Here is a 16,665-nt window from a genome sequence, read left to right as displayed (position 1 = left end):
CATGTCTGATGAGTTTTCTTCAGGAATGGTTCCTGTCCTGGGCCGACAGAAGGTTTGGGGACTATGACCACCGGGATTCTTCTATTCTCAGTCAGACCATTAAGTCTGGTCTTTTTATGAGAATTTGGGGTCTGCCTCCCACTGCCCTCCTGCTCCCTCAGGGATTCTCTGTTGTGCTCCCTGTCAGGGCAGTCATCAGTTGTGGCCAGGCACCATCTAGTTCTTCTGGTCTCAGGATGATGTAAGTCTCTAGTTCATGTGGCCCTTTCTGTCTCTTGGGCTCAAAATTATCTTGTGACCTTGGTGTTCTTCATTCTCCTTTGATCCAGGTGGGTTGAGACCAATTGATGCATCTTAGATGGCCGCTTGTTAGCATTTAAGACCCCAGACACCACACTTCAAAGTGGGATGCAGAATGTTTTCTTAATAGAATTTATTTTGCCAATTGACTTAGATGTTCCCTGAAGCCATGATCCCCAAACCCCCGCCCTTGCTCCACTGACCTTCCAAGTGTTCAGTTTATTCAGGAAACTTCCTTGTTTTGGTCCAGTCCAGTTAAGCTGACTTTCCCTGTATTGAGTGTTGTCCTACCCTTCACCTAAAGTAGTTCTTATCTACTATCTAATCAGTAAATAACCTTCTCCCACCCACCATCCCTCCCCCCTCTCGTAACCACAAAAGAATGTGTTCTTCTCAGTTTAACCTATTTCTCAAGATCTTATAATAGTTAGTCTTATACAATATTTGTCCTTTTGCCTCTGACTAATTTCACTCAGCATAATGCCTTCCAGTTTCCTCCATGTTATGAAATGTTTCACAGATTCATCACTGTTCTTTATCGATGCATAATATTCCATTTTGTGAATATACCATAATTTATTTATCCATTCATCTGTTGATGGACATCTTGGTTGCTTCCAGCTTTTTGCTATTGTAAACAAAGCTGCAATAAACATGGGTGTGCATATATCTGTTCGTGTAAAGGCTCTTTTTTCTCTAGTATATATTCCAAGGAGTGGGATTTCTGGGTTGTATGATAGTTCTATTTCTAGCTTTTTAAGGAAACGCCAGATAGATTTCCAAAGTGGTTGTACCATTTTACATTCCCACCAGCGTGTATAAGAGTTCCAATCTCTCCACAGCCTCTCCAACATTTATTATTTTGTGTGTTTTGGATTAATGCCAGCCTTGTTGGAGTGAGATGGAATCTCATTGTAGTTTTAATTTGCATTTCTCTAATGGCTAATGATCGAGAGCATTTTCTCATGTATGTGTTAGCCACCTGACTATCTTCTTTAGTAAAGTGCATGTTCATATCCTTTGCCCAATTTGTAATTGGGTTGTTTATCTTTTTGTGGTTGAGTTTTAACAGAATCATATAGATTTTAGAGATTAGGCGCTGGTCAGAGATGTCATAGCTGAAAATTTTTTACCAATCTGTAGGTGATCTTTTTACTCTTTTGGTGAAGTCTTTAGATGAGCATAGATGTTTGATTTTTAGAAGTTCCCAGTTATCTGATTTCTCTTTGTCATTTTTAGTTATGTTCTGTGTTCCGTTTGTGCCTTGTATTAGGGCTCCTAAGGTTGTCCCTATTTTTTCTTCCATGATCTTTATCGTTTTAGTCTTTATGTTTAGGTCTTTGATCCACTTGGAGTTAATTTTTGTGCATGGTGTGAGGTATGGGTCCTGTTTCATTTTTTTTGCAGATGGATATCCAGTTATGCCAGCAACATTTGTTAGAAAGACTGTATTTTCCCCAGTTAACTGACACCGGGCCTTTGTCAAATATCAGCTGCTCATATGTGGATGGATTTATATCTGGGTTCTCAATTCTGTTTCATTGGTCTATGTGCCTGTTGTTGTACCAGTACCATGCTGTTTTGACTACTGTGGCTGTGTAATAGTTTCTAAAATCAGGTAGAGTGAGGCTTCCCACTTTCTTCTCCTTTGTCAGTAATACTTTACTTATCTGGGGCTTCTTTCCCTTCCAGATGAAGTTGGTGATTTGTTTCTCCATCACATTAAAAAATGTTGTTGGAATTTGGATCGGAAATGCATTGTATATATAGATGGTTTTTTGTAGAATAGGCAGTTTTACTATGTTAAGTCTTCCTATCCATGAGCAAGGTATGTTTTTCCACTTATGTAGGTCCTTTTTAGTTTCTCGCACTAGTACTTTGTAGTTTTCTTTGTATAGGTCTTTTACATCCTTGGGAAGATTTATTCCTAAGTATTTTATCTTCTTGGGGGCTACTGTGAATGGTATTGATTTGGTAATTTCCTCTTCTATGTTCTTTTTGTTGATGTAGAGGAATCCAAGTGATTTTTGTATGTTTCTCTTGTAACCTGAGACTCTGCCGAACTCTTCTATTAGTTTCAGTAGTTTTCTGGAGGATTCCTTAGGGTTTTCTGTGTATAAGATCATGTCATCTGCAAAAAGAGATAATTTTATTCCTCCTTGCCAATCTGGATGCCCTTTATTTCTTTGTCTACCCTAATTGCTCTGGCTAGGACCTCTAGCACAATGTTGAATAACAGTGGTGGTAAAGGGCATCCTTGTCTGGTCCCCATTCTCAAGGGAAATGCTTTCAGGCTCTCTCCATTTAGAATGATGTTGGTTGTTGGCTACATAGGGCTAGGTGCCCTTTATTATGTTGAGGAATTTTCTTTTTACTCCTATTTTGCTGAGAGTTTTTATTATGAATGGGCGTTGGACTTTTTCAAATGTCCTTTCTGCATCAATTGATAAGATCATGTACTTTTTGTCTTTTGTTTTATTTATATGGTGGATTACATTAATGGTTTTTCTAATATTAAAAAAGCCTTGCATACCTGGTATAAATCCCATTTGGTCGTGGTGGATTATTTTTTTGATATGTTGTTGAATTCTATTGGCTAGAATTTTGTTGAGGATTTTCGCATCTATGTTCATGAGGTATATAGGTCTGTAATTTTCTTTTTTTTGTGGTGTCTTTACCTGGTTTTGGTATCAGGGATATGGTGGCTTCATAGAATGAGTTAGATAGTATTCTATCCTTTTCTATGCTTTGAAATACCTTTAGTAGTAGTGGTGTTAACTCTTCTCTGAAAGTTTGGTAGAACTCTGCAGTGAAGCCGTCCGGGCCAGGGCTTTTTTTTTGTTGGGAGTTTTTTGATTACCTTTTCAATCTCTTTTTTTGTTATGGGTCTATTTAGTTGTTCCACTTCTGATTGTGTTAGTTTAGGTAGGTAGTGTTTTTCTAGGAATTCATCCATTTCTTCTAGGTTTGCAAATTTGTTAGAGTACAATTTTTTGTAATAATCTGATATGATTCTTTTAATTTCAGTTGGGTCTGCTGTGATACGGCCCATCTCATTTCTTATTCGGGTTATTTGTTTTCTGTCCTGTATTTCTTTAGTCTGGCCAATGGTTTATCAATTTTGTTAATTTTTTCAAAGAACCAGCTTTTGGCTTTGTTAATTCTTTCAATTGTTTTTCTGTTCTCTAATTCACTTAGTTCAGCTCTAATTTTTATTATTTGTTTTCTCTTGGTGCCTGATGGATTCTTTTGTTGCTCACTTTCTATTTGTTCAAGTTGTAGGGACAGTTCTCTGATTTTGGTTCTTTCTTCTTTATGTATGTGTGCATTTATTGATATAAATTGACCTCTGAGCACTGCTTTTGCTGTGTCCCAGAGGTTTTGATAGGAAGTGTTTTCATTCTCATTGCATTCTATGAATTTCTTTATATAGTCTTCTATAACCCAGTCTTTTTTGAGCAGGGTATTGTTCAGTTTCCAAGTATTTGTTGTCTTTTCCCTGATTTTTCTGTTATTGATTTCTACTTTTATGGCCTTATGGTCTGAGAAGATGCTTTGTAATATTTCGATGTTTTGGATTCTGCAAAGGTTTGTTTTATGACTTAATATACAATCTATTCTGGAGAATGTTCCGTATGCACTAGAAAAAAAGTGTACTTTGCAGCTGTTGTGTGGAGTGTTCTGTATAGGTCTATGAGGTCAAGTTGGTTGATTGTAGCAATTAGGTCTTCCGTGTCTCTATTGAGCTTCTTATTGGAAGTCCTATCCTTCTCCGAAAGTGGTGTATTGAAGTCTCCTACTATAATTGTGGATGTGTCTATCTCACTTTTCAGTTCTGTTAAAGTTTGTTTTATGTATCTTGCAGTGCTGTCATTGGGTGCTTAAATATTTAATATGGTTATATCTTCTTGGTGTATTGTCCCTTTAATCATTATATAGTGTCCTTCTTTATCCTTTCTGATGGATTTAACTTTAAAGTCTATTTTGTCAGAAATTAATATTGCCACTCCTGCTCTTTCCTGATTGTTGTTTGCTTGATATATTTTTTTCCATCCTTTGAGTTTTAGTTTGTTTGTGTCTCTAAGTCTAAGGTGTGTCTCTGGTAGGCAGCATATAGACGGATCGTGTTTCTTTATCCAGTCTGAGATTCTCTGTCTCCTTATTGGTGCATTTAGTCCATTTACATTCAGCGTAATTATAGATAAGTATGAGCTGCTGTCATTTTGATGCCTTTTTGTGTGTGTTGTTGACAATTTCATTTTTCCCCTTACTTTTTTTGTGCTGAGATGTTTTTCTTTGTGAATTGTGTGTTCCTCGTTTTCATGGTAGTTGAATTTATGTTTGCTCAGTCATTATGTTTTTCTTGGTTTTTATTTTGAATTATGGAATTGTTAGACCTCTTTGTAGTTACCTTAATATTTACCCCTATTTTTCTAAGGAAAATCCTAACTTGCATCGTCCTATATCGCCTTGTGTTCTCTCCATATGGAAGATCTATGCCTCCTGTATTTAGTCCCTCTTTTTGATTATTGTGATCTTTTACATAATGATGTCAATTATTCCCTGTTTTGAGTACTTTTTTCTTTTTAAAATTAATCTTAATTTGTTTTTGTGATTTCCCTATTTGAGTTGATATCAGGATGTTCTGTGACCTTGTGTTGTGCTGGTATCTGATATTATTGATTTTCTGACCAATTTCCTTTAGTATTTCTTGTAGCTTTGGTTTTGTTTTTGCAAATTCTCTAAGCTTGTGTTTATCTGTAAATATTTTAATTTCACCTTCATATTTGAGAGAGAGTTTTGCTGAATATATGATCCTTGGCTGGCAGTTTTTCTCCTTCAGTGCCCTATATATGTCATCCCATTGCCTTCTTGACTGCATGGTTTCTGCTGAGTAGTCTGAACTTATTCTTATTGATTCTCCTTTGTAGGAGACTTTTCTTTTATCCCTGGCTGCTTTTAAAATTTTATCTTTATCTTTGGTTTTGGCAAGTTTGATGATAATATGCCTTGGTGATTTTCTTTTTGGATCAATCTTATATGGGGTTCGATGAGCATCTTGGATAGATATCCTTTTGTCTTTCATGATGCCCGGGAAGTTTTCTGCCAACAGATCTTCAACTATTCTCTCTGTATTTTCTCTTATCCCTCCCTGTTCTGGAACTCCAATCACACACAAGTTATTCTTCTTGATACAGTCCCACATGATTCTTAGGGTTTCTTCATTTTTTATAATTCTTTAACTGATTTTTCTTCAACTATATTGGTGTCAATTGCCTCATCCTCCACCTCCCCCACTCTGCATTCCAATTGTTCAATTCTGCTCCTCTGACTTCCTATTGAGTTGTCTAATTCTGTAATTTTACTGTTAATCTTTTGGATTTCTGAATGCTGTCTCTCTATGGATTCTTGCACCTTATTAATTTTTCCACTATGTTCTTGAATAATCTTTTTGATTTCTTCAACTGCTTCATCAGCGTGTTCCTTGGCTTTTCCTGTAGATTTCCTTATTTCATTCCTGAGGTCATCCCTGATGTCTTGAAGCATTCTGTATATTAGTTTTTTATATTCTGCATCTGGCAATTCCAGGATTGTATCTTCATTTGGGAAAGATTTTGATTCTTTAGTTTGGGGAGTTGTAGAAGCAATCGTGGTCTGCTTCTTTATGTGGTTTGATTTCAACTGCTGTCTCTGAGCCATCTATAAGACATTGTAATGATTTATTTTATATTTGCTCACTGAGTCTTATCTTGTTTTGTTCTGTTTCAATATACCCAGATGGGCTACTAGATTGTGCTGTCTTGATTGTTGTAGACTTTGAATCACTTATGTCCTATTCCCAGCTGGTTTGGGCTGTTACCAGATATATAAGCCTAAGAGTCCTTTCACTATTCTTGAATAGAATCAGCTTAAGTGTTCTGATTTTGGGTCACCAAGTGTGTGGTGTAGACTGTCACCTATTAACTTAGAGGAGTAGTGGTGATAGTTGTGTGCACCAGATTCTAGTAGCAGCAGGGGGTCACACTCCAGGGGGGGCAGGATGCTGACAGCCTTTCCCCATGTGACAGTGAGGCAGGTGTGTCTCTATTCCTAAAGCACTTTGGTGGGTGGGCTCTGTAGCTGTACCTTAGGCACCCAATGCTTGTACCTGTAAAGATTGGTAGGCATCAGTATCCTCAAACCCCTTTGGCAGGTGGCTAGGTGGTTTGGGTGGAGCTTCAGCCCTCAGTTCCCCATTGTGGATCAGTGAAGGCTCTGTTTAAGAGGTAGAGATATCAGACCTGGAAAACTTGTCTTTCCAGTGATCTGCTAAAACAATTACAGTCAGATCTCTATCAGAATTGCCTTTTCATTATAATAGCCACCTTGTTCCCTGTAGGGATGAAATCCAAAGACTGTGGATCTCATATGTTTGGCTGGAGCTGGTTCTGTATTTTTATTCCAGTTTAGGGAAGTCAGGGAAGGGTTTTTTGTCCCTGGGTTGTTAGTAGCTGCTTCTTTCAGGCCAGGAGAATGGGTTAGGGAAAAAAAAAAAAAAAACGCAGAGCACTTCACTCCCGGCCCAAGAAATGCCAATGTTAATGAAGCCGCCTGTGGCAGGGAGGGGAGGGATCAGATAGATAGGAGAGAGTAGCACCCAGCAACATAGACAAAGTCACTTATCTTGCTTGTTGTTGACTGTTTTATCTGAGGTTCCCAAGGGGCGTGTAGCCTGTGTGTGCTGTCTGGGTCAAGATTGCCCCCGAGGGTCAGGTCAGCATCCTGTGTTTGTGCTGTCTCAGAAGCCCTGGTCAGCTCCTCAGCTCCCAGTCCAAAGCCCAGCGCCAAAGTTCCCCGGCTGGGATGCCACACCCCAGGCTCCAAAACCAGTTGCTGCCTCCCAGTGACTTCTCCTCCTGTCAGCCGCGTCGTTGCGCTGCCTACATGCCCTAGCTGGTCTTCCTCCGAGGTCACTTCAGGGGGCTAAGGCTGTGTCCTGTGCTTGCGCCATCTCAGGAAGCTGTGCTCAGCTCCCCTGCACCCAGTCCAAAGCCCAACGGCAAGGTTTTCTGACTGGGACGCTGGCTCCAGGCTCCAAAAACAGTCGCTGCTTCCCTGTGGTTGCTCATTCTCTTGTTAGCCACGTCCGCGTGCAGCCTGCCTGTGCTGGCTGAGTCTCTACCAAGGTTACCCCAGGTGGTTAGGGGTTAGGGCTGTGTCCCATGCCTGCCCCGCCTCAGCAAGCTGTAATCAGCCCCGCTACTCAGCACCAGGGAACTGCAATGGCTCAAGGCTGTGGAGAGGGACACTGGTTCCAGAAGTGGTCGCTGCTTCAGGGCGTGGCTTTTCATTCCCCTGTCACTCATGTCAACTCTTTACATCTGTGTTTGATGGTCAGGGTTCGTAGATTGTCGTGTATGTGATCAATTCACTTGTTTTTCTGAGTCTTTGTTGCAAGAGAGATCTGCGGTAGCTTCTACCTAGTCAGCCATCTTGGTCCCCCTGGGTTTTTAGTGGTTTGTCAATTTTTTTGCTCTTTTCAAAGAACCAACTTTTGATCTTGTTGATTCTGTTGTTTTTATGCTCTCTATTTCATTTATTTCTGCTGTAATCTTTATTATTTCCTTTCTTCTGGTTGCTTTCGGCTTCTTTTGTGTTCTCTTTCTGTTCGAGTTGTAGAGCTAAAATTTTGATTTTGTATTCTTTTCTGATGTGTGTGTTTATTGCTATAAATTGGCTTGTAAGCATTGCCTTTGTTGTGTCCCAAAACTTTTGTCTGCATTTTCCTTGATTTGGCTATGTTTTCATTGGTTTTATCTGTATTTTCCTTGCTCTCTTTCCTAATCTCTTGTTAAAAAAAAAAAAAGTTGCTGCTGAGTCTATTTCAACTCATAGTAACCCTATAGGACAGAGTAGAACTGCCCCATAGGGTTTCCAAAGAGCAGCTGGTGTATTCAAACTGCCAACTTTTTGGTTAGCCACTGCATTATTAAATATTAGTTTTTTGGAATTCCATATTACTTAGTTTCACTGCCTTTTTTTCTACTGGAAGGTCATCTAATTCTTTATTTTGATAACTGGCTGGAGCCATCTTGCCCAGCTTTTTTATATGTTTTGATTGTGTCTGCTATTTCCAAGACATTATGGTATTATTTTCTTTATTTATTGATTTTATGTTCATTTGTTTCATCCTGCTTTTTTGTTTTGTGTTGATATGTCAGGCCTGGCAGGCCAGGTGTGCTTTGCTTCTTGTTCATTTGTGGGCACAATAACTCTCGCCACCTTGTCTGGGTGGGCATGGCAGCAGTGGATTGGGTGAGTCTACTTTGCTGTATACTGGGTTGGTGAGATGGCCAAGGGCGGACTGGGTGGGTGCTGTCTGCCTCCTGATGTTAGCCCAGCAATGTGGAGTATTCACAGCCCCTCATTAGATAGGCGTAGGTGTCGGACATGGAGTGGTACAGGCTCTCTTTCCATTATTGAACAGCTGGTTGAGTGGTGGGAAGGGAGGGTCAGCGTGGGCCCAGTGCAGTGGTGAGCCTGAGTACTGGGGATACTCTAGCCACAGTGACAGGGCAAAGTCTAGTGGGAAGGGAGTTGGTATAGAGTGCTAGGTAGGGGGGAGAAGGAAAAGAAAAAAATAAAAGGTAGCCGGCGGGTTGTGGTGGGGTGGATCTGAGGGCCACTGGGGCAGGGGGATGACATATGGGGCCATGTGGGAGGTAGAAATAAAGAAAAGAAATAAACTAAATAATAAAATAAATGGCAGCATGGTGAGATCTGGCCAGTGCAGGTGAGCCGGTGTGTCAGTGGCACAGTATCCATAGTGGTGTGGTGGTGGCCAATGGGAAGTGGGAGGAAGTGGCTACAGGGCTAGGTGGGAAGGAGAAAGAAAAGTAAGAAAGTAAAAAAGAGAAAAAAGATTTTAAAAATGTGGTGCCGTGAGTGCCAGTGAGTGGGGGCTGGGAAGACACAGGGGCCAGTGGGAAGGGAAGGGAGGCAATGTTCTTGGCTAGGTGGGAGGGAGAAAGAAAGTAAAGAAAAAAATGGTGGCATGGTGTGGGTCACAGGTGGAGGCAGACCCAGAGCAGTGGCGGGCCAATGTGTCAGTGGTGCTGTAGCCACAGCAGTACAATGGGGTCTGGTAGAAGGAGGATGGAGGTAGCATATAGGGCTAGATGGGAGGGAATAAAAAAAAGAAGAAAGTAAAAAAAAAATAATGGTGAAATGAAAGCTAGTGGGTGGGGACAGGGTGGGCTTGGTATGGTGGCATGTCTGTGTCTCTCTAGCCGAGGTCGCTTGGTGTGGCCTGGAGGATGGCAATCTAGCCAAAGTGGCACAGCATGGCCTGGCAGGAAGGGATGGAGGTGGCATATGGTGCAGAAGGGTGACGGGTGGGAAGGCATGTTTCTCTGGTTACCAGGTGCTCTGTCTCCTATTGGGAGCTCCTTGAAGTTGCCTTCCTGTACTCCCTGTCCAAGGTCATTGCTGGCTGTGCTCCAAGATGGTGACACTCTTTCGTGTTAGTTGACAGGGGACCTCCACTCCGTGGCTCTCCTTGTTCTCTGTTTTTCTCTAGTTTCTTCATCCATTCAGTGTTTGATCTAGTTCTTTTCCCTCCATTTGATGCGTAAGTTTGCAGGATTGGCATTTGTATCTGCTTTACTTAGTTTTTCAGGTCTTTGCTGCAGAGGGATGGCATGGAGCATCTGTCTACAGTGCCATGTTGGCTCTGCCTCCCTGGTATCTATTTTACATTATTATCTACATAATTAGTAATATTTTTTCAGGGGTACCACCATCCCGATATAGTGTAATCTGGACTATATGTAATATGTTTTTTAATCATTTTATCGATAAAATGTCAAAACTGAATAAAGATGGAAGGCGTATAAAAATTTCAGTTTCAAGGAAGCATATCACATTCCTGGAGTGTGTAAGATATTATTAAATAAGTAATTTGGTTCAACAAATATTTTTCTAGGACTATACTGTGTTAACTAACAGTGATTAAAAAAAAAATGAACAGGTTATAATCTCTGCCTGGAGAAGTTTATAACCTTGTAAGGGTGATAAACAAGTGTGCATGTTATTGCAAGAGAGACAAATAAAAGGCAATACGTGAGCAGCAAACACAATCAGTCTTAAACTGCACGCTTCATGAAAGTTTTGCCAGATCATTGTCACTCAAATAGCATGTGTTAGCTGTGCGTCAATAAATTTTTCTGTGATAAAGAACCCAGTTACTGCTCTGCTGTAACATTAAAGGTAAGTGTTAGAGATGTTAATGGACTTTTAGATTTTCTCATTTATAATTGCTGTTTCTAAATTCTTCATAAAATGTTTATAATTGTTCTACTACTATATATTAATACGACTAATGTTTACTTTTAACTCATCTTATTTCTAGCATTCCTGCACTAAAGTTTAGTAAATGTAGCAAAAATCAATACCTGAAATACCTGAAGGATTATAAACCAACGTGCATGTCGAATGTTGCGTTTTCCAATAAGTTAAGTGATTTTCCATATTGTGGAAACAAGAAGTTGGATGAAGGAGAAGAGTGTGATTGTGGTTCATTTCAGGTATTTGAAAATGATGTTGCCTTTAAACTGCAAACTGTATACTCAGCTAGAACCCAGGCAGTGACGTAGCCATTGGTCAATTCTGGTGTTCCTTATTATAAAGCTTTAAAAATCACACATTTTGTTTTCATTTGGAAACAAGCTCTTAGTGTAGCCTCATGGCAAGCCTTTTTGCCAAGTCACGAATCATATATAATGATCTTTCTGGAGATCAGCAGCATCCCATTTGCCTTGTTTATGTATTAACTGGACCTTCTTGTGAGAAGGGTCCATAGATGTCATTAAGTCTAATTTCTCATGCTCAGTAGGAATATGTTCTACAAAATCTTTCAGTCATCTGAGTTTAACTCAGGGCCTTATGATGCTAGCCTTTATCACAGCAGGATAAAACCCACCTAATCCAGTGCCGTCGAGTCAATTCCGACTCATAGCGACCCTGTAGGACAGAGTAGAACTGGCCCATAGTTTCCAAGGAGCGCCTGGCGGATTCGAACTGCCAACACTTTGGTTAGCAGCCGTAGCACTTAACCACTATGCCACCAGGGTTTCCACAGCAGGATAGTTCAAGTTATTAGAAAACTGTTTCTTATTAGAGCAAAAAACATTTAACCCATTACTTACATATTGCAATCTTGGTCTCAGGGACATTTAGAATAAGCCTTTGGGATAAATTTTAAAGTAATTCTTAATCTGCAACACAAAAATGGCTGTTTCTTTCAAGAACTTGTCATTTAGTGTATGTCTTAGACAACTACTTCTCAAATTTTAAAGTGCATATGAGTCATCTAGAGATGTTATTAAAAAGTAGATTCTGACTCAGTAAGTCTAGAGTGAGGCTGAGATTCTGTATTCCTACTAAGTTCCAAGGTTATACTGGTACTACTAGTCTGAGGACTACATTTTTAGTATCTACTCTCTAGATGCTGCACAGTCCAAAAGAGGTCTAATAGGATAGTAAACAAATACTTTCTTTTATAAGGATAAGCACAAAGCTGGTTCCTATGAGGTGGAGGTCAAAGATGTCCCAAATATGTCTTTTTCAGGCTGCCATACCACTCCATCATTTCTAACATCAACTGCTCCCCCAGCACTCTCCCTCCTGTCTTTGGGTTCCCTCAGCACTCTCCCTCCTGTCTTTGGGTTCCCTCAGCACTCTCCCTCCTGTCTTTGGGTTCCCTAATTTGCTGCACCATCTCACAGAATTAATGAACTGTATAAAGGAAATGGCTCGTGCAGTTGTGAAAGCTGGCAAGTCCCAAATTTGTAGGTCAGGTGTAGGCTTCTCCTGACCCATGTAGCTGCAGGAGCTGAGAAACCCAGACCAGCAGTTCAGACCACAGGCTGTTGGCTCACAAGGCTGTGGAAGCTGGTGAATAAGGTCACAAGATAGGCCATCGGTTCAAGGGGCTGTGGAGGCCAGCAAATCCCAGAATCAGCAGGTCAGACAGCAGGCCTTTGGGGAGCTCAATTGATCAAGAAACTGACTGGGGATCCGGATGCAGGGAGACAGCCTCACCAGGACAACATACACTTATACCTTAGATGCCATCCATACCCTAGGGAAGGGTGTAACTTTGGTATGGGTAGGGCTTGAGTCATGCCCCCCTGCAAGGCTGCAACCCAAAACATACTGTATACCAATCTCGCCTTATCAGCATGCAGAGGTCAGGATCCACAACACATAAAATGGGGGACAACTACACAATCATGGCCCAGCCGAGCTGACACATAACCCCAACCATCACAGGTTTCATGTACCTTATTTGTGTAGTCCCATTCAATCATAGTGTGGGAGTCACAAAGACCATGACTAGAAGGGCCGTATTAAGTAATTCTTCGCACTGCAGTTGGTGAGTGAGACTTCATAATCAGAATCCATGTGGTTATTAGAGAGTTCATATGAAGACTGTGACCTGTTCAGAGGTTACAAGACCTAGACTTCAGATGTTTGAATTGTTAAACTGGCAAATGTTATGTTCTCTACATTTTAACAATAGAAAAATCAATTGACAAAAAAAAAATGTTTCAGCTTTGAAAATGCAAATTTTTCCCATTCTTCGGAACAGTTCTACAATTTCATTCTAACACATAAAGTACCTTACCTGACCAGAATCAGATCATTTTTTGTAGGCTTTCATTTTACTAAAGCAGATACTATCTTATTTATCTAGTGGTGCTATAACAGAAATACCACAAGTAGATGACTTTAACAAACAGAAAACGTTTTCTCACAGTCTAGGAGGCTAGAAGTCCAAATTCAGGATACCAGCTCCAGGGGAAGATTTTCTAAGAGCTTCTCAGTGCAGGGACCCTGGGTCCAAAGGGCACGCTATTGTTTCTTGGTGGTATGAGGTTCCCCTGTCTCTCTGATTCCTTCTCTCTTTTATATCTCAAAAGAGATTGACGTTTTAATCTTGTAGATTGAGTCCTGCCTCATTAACATAACTGCCTCTAATCCTGCCTCCTTAACATCATGGAAGGAAAATTGCATCAGATGATAAATTGGTGAACAATCATACAATACTGGGAATCATGGCCCAGCCAAGTTGACATATATTTTTGGGGGATACAACTCAATCCATGACAGAGCCTAAGTGAACATCTGCAGTAATTAGTCAGTGATACATTGAAAAAGGTTGTCTCAAAATACTTAGTTGTATTATCTCACAACAAACCTATATTATAGGGAAGCAATGGGACCCTTCCAGGGAACAGAAGTCATCAGGAGAATGGAAGGTCACAAACTTTGGACTCTATTCTGTCCTATGAGAATCCATTAGCCATGGAGTACTGGATCCCATGAAGGAAGGAAACACAGAGTAAAAGTCCCAAACTCCAGTTCCAAAATGTAGTCTTTATATATTTATCACAGCATTTAACTCTTAGAGATAAGCAATATTAAATTACACACACTCAGACCTAATTAACTGTTCAAATAAGAGCCAAACTACAAACCAATTCTTGATCTTTCATTTTTTATTATTGCCAAGGAATGCACTAATCCTTGCTGTGATGCAGACAAATGTGTGCTGAAGCCAGGATTTACTTGTGCAGAAGGAGAATGCTGTGAATCTTGTCAGGTAAGGCTCTTTGTCTGGGACAGGATTTTTCTGTTTATTAAGTGCACATGGGACAAAAGAACTCTCTGGACCCTATACCACTGATCCCAGATTGGGGTTAGGCTTGCTAATACCTGATAGAGCATCTTCTAAGATGCTCTGAATTCTGAAAATTGGGCTGTATTAGGCTCTGGGGAGTGGAGCAGCTGATAAGCTGTGCTTGGTCTTTTAGGAATTAAGTCACATGATAAGTACCATTCTTGCCACTTTGTAATTCATTCCCAATCTTTATAACTACAGTTAGGAAGAAAATTAGTATTCCAACAGCAGGATACCAGAAGAGAGAGAGAGAATATTGGGATTGGAATGTAATAGAGGCTAGTAGTTGGGAGAATATTCCTAATGAAGATGACCAGAAGTCTAAATGGCTCTGTCCAAAGAGTTATCAACACCTCTTTTATCCCACTAGATAGTGAATTCATAATGAAATTGAGGCATATCTTATTCAACTTTAAATTTCCCTAGAACCCAGCATAATTAGATGTATATTGAATGGCTGAATCAGAGATTATCTCTATGCAGTTCCCTGCAGCAATGACAGCCAGGATATTTTTCCAGTTCATTTGGAAAGATCTGATTTGTTAGGAATGGAAATCCCATATTATGTACAGAGGTTCCCAGCTGTGTGGCTGGGTGTGTATAGGGGAGGAGGCGAGCAGCATGTACTGAAATAAGGGATGAAGAAAAAACAAGATGAGTGAAAACACCTGTCCATTTCTCCATTTTATGTCTGTTTCAACTCAGTCCAAGGTTGGTCTAATACCAAATTTCAAAAACACTCCCTTACCATATTTAAAATTACAGAGAAGCCAAGGCATTTAAGAATAATAATAAGTGGAATGGAGAGGGAGGTTATGATCCATCCTTAGAGTCCTTTTAGATAAATTAAATGGGTCAACCTTCTGCCCATCTACTGAACCTTTCCAACCTAAATGTGCTCCAACTTCAATCTCTTTGTTTTTCCTTAACAGCTGAAAGAAGCAGGGTCCATGTGCAGACCAGCAAAAGATGAATGTGATTTTCCTGAACTGTGTACTGGCCACTCCCCTAGGTGTCCTAGGGACCAGTTCCAAGTAAATGGATTCCCGTGCAAGAATGCAGAAGGCTACTGCTTCAAAGGGAAGTGTCCCACCCGGGATGATCAGTGCTCTGAATTGTTTGATGATGGTAAGAGGCAACAACAGTGCATGATGGATTTAAAAAAAAAAAAAAAAAGCTTTTATTTCTCTGCTGTCATCTTGCAGGAGTTTGGGACAAGCTTGTAGATAATGATATTTGTGGCATTCTTCCAAAATATTACGAAGACTCTCTCTGGATGTGGGTTTCATAACCTTGATCTTCCCCCTAATATTAATTGATTAGCTCAGAATGTGGGCTAAGGTATATTTTACCTTTTCATATCTATGCTTCTTACCAAAACGTCTCCCTGAAGCAATAGGGTAGCTCTTTATTCCATTTATTCCATTCTGGTTTACCACCACATGGTGCTGAAAGGTCAATCACATTTGAAAAGCAAGGCCATTCATGATTCGTGACATTCATGCTTTCATTCTTTTACTTTTTTCACACCATTTTGGACCCCAGAGTCAAAAGGGAGTCATGATATCTGCTACAACATGAATAAAAAAGGAAATAAATTTGGATACTGCAAAAACACGGACAAAAACTTTGTTCCCTGCAGGGAGAGGTAAGTGACTGGTGAAGGAGAGCAAATGCTCTCAAACAGTGTTTTGCAAAATCAGAATAGCTCTCATTCTGACAGATGCTAACTTCTCTTTACTGAGGAGATGAGGAAGAGAGTACAGCAGGGAGGGTAAGATCTTGCATCCCTGACAGGACCAACTGGCATTTGTATGCTGTATTTATTAGCTGTAAGTCCTGGAATATAAGGAGGAAAGACGAGGAATATTTAAGATGCTAAGGAAAGAAGGAAAAGCTGGTGGCATAGTGGTTAAGAGCTATGGTTGCTAACCAAAATTTCAACAGTTCGAATCTACCAGGTGGCCCTCGGAAACCCTATGGAGCAGTTCTACTCTGTCCTCTAGGGTCACTATGAGTCGAAATTGACTCGACAGCAACAGGTTTGGTTTTTTGAGTTTTTAGGAAAGAAAAGGAGAAAAGGAATGCTACAATAAGAAGAAAAAGGAACAAAAGAGAGGAAGCAAAAAATAAGTAGAAAAAGAGAAAAGAAGGAGAGAGAATGAAAGAGTTGAGCCCAGAAAAAGAAAGACAGGTAAAATTTTGAAATCAGAAGAGAGAGAGAGGGAATCAGGAGTTACAGCCTGCGTTAGGAAAACATGAACTGAGCCATACTTGTAGGTCTGCTAGAGACATTCTGCAAGGGTTTTTATGTGCCACAAAGCAGGATTTGGAGTGAAAACGACAAAAACAACAAAAAGTCCTAGGTTCAAGTCATGTGGACTATGCCAAAATGGGCAGATACTTCTCCTTCTTTCCATTGCTGCCTAGTCTGTAAAATGAGGAATATAATAACAACCACCTCAGAGGTTTGTTGTGAGAATCACCTGATGTGCTCTATGCAAAAAGAATAATAAAAAAATCTTAGTAAAGTTATGATAATTCAAATTATTAATAATAAGTATTCTTCTGTAAACTTGAGCTAACATTGATTTGTGAGAATCACCAAGAAATCCGAAAGAAACATGATTAGTTTATGTTAC

The 16,665-nt window shown here is 40.1% G+C and overlaps 1 protein-coding gene across 1 annotated transcript in view; it reads left to right on the top strand.

Moving 5' to 3' along the window:
- ADAM7 (ADAM metallopeptidase domain 7) overlaps window positions 1-16,665 on the top strand; it is a 78,760-nt gene that overhangs the window by 52,037 nt on the left and 10,058 nt on the right. Inside the window, exons 12-15 of the mRNA XM_023551005.2 lie at window positions 10,691-10,865; window positions 13,856-13,945; window positions 14,956-15,151; window positions 15,569-15,671. Coding sequence (XP_023406773.1) covers window positions 10,691-10,865; window positions 13,856-13,945; window positions 14,956-15,151; window positions 15,569-15,671 — 564 coding nt within the window. The remainder of the gene's footprint in view (window positions 1-10,690; window positions 10,866-13,855; window positions 13,946-14,955; window positions 15,152-15,568; window positions 15,672-16,665) is intronic.

Source organism: Loxodonta africana, chromosome 19 (genome assembly GCF_030014295.1).
Source record: "Loxodonta africana isolate mLoxAfr1 chromosome 19, mLoxAfr1.hap2, whole genome shotgun sequence".
Classification (NCBI taxonomy): Eukaryota; Metazoa; Chordata; class Mammalia; order Proboscidea; family Elephantidae; genus Loxodonta; species Loxodonta africana.
This window is presented reverse-complemented; position numbering and strand designations above follow the sequence as displayed.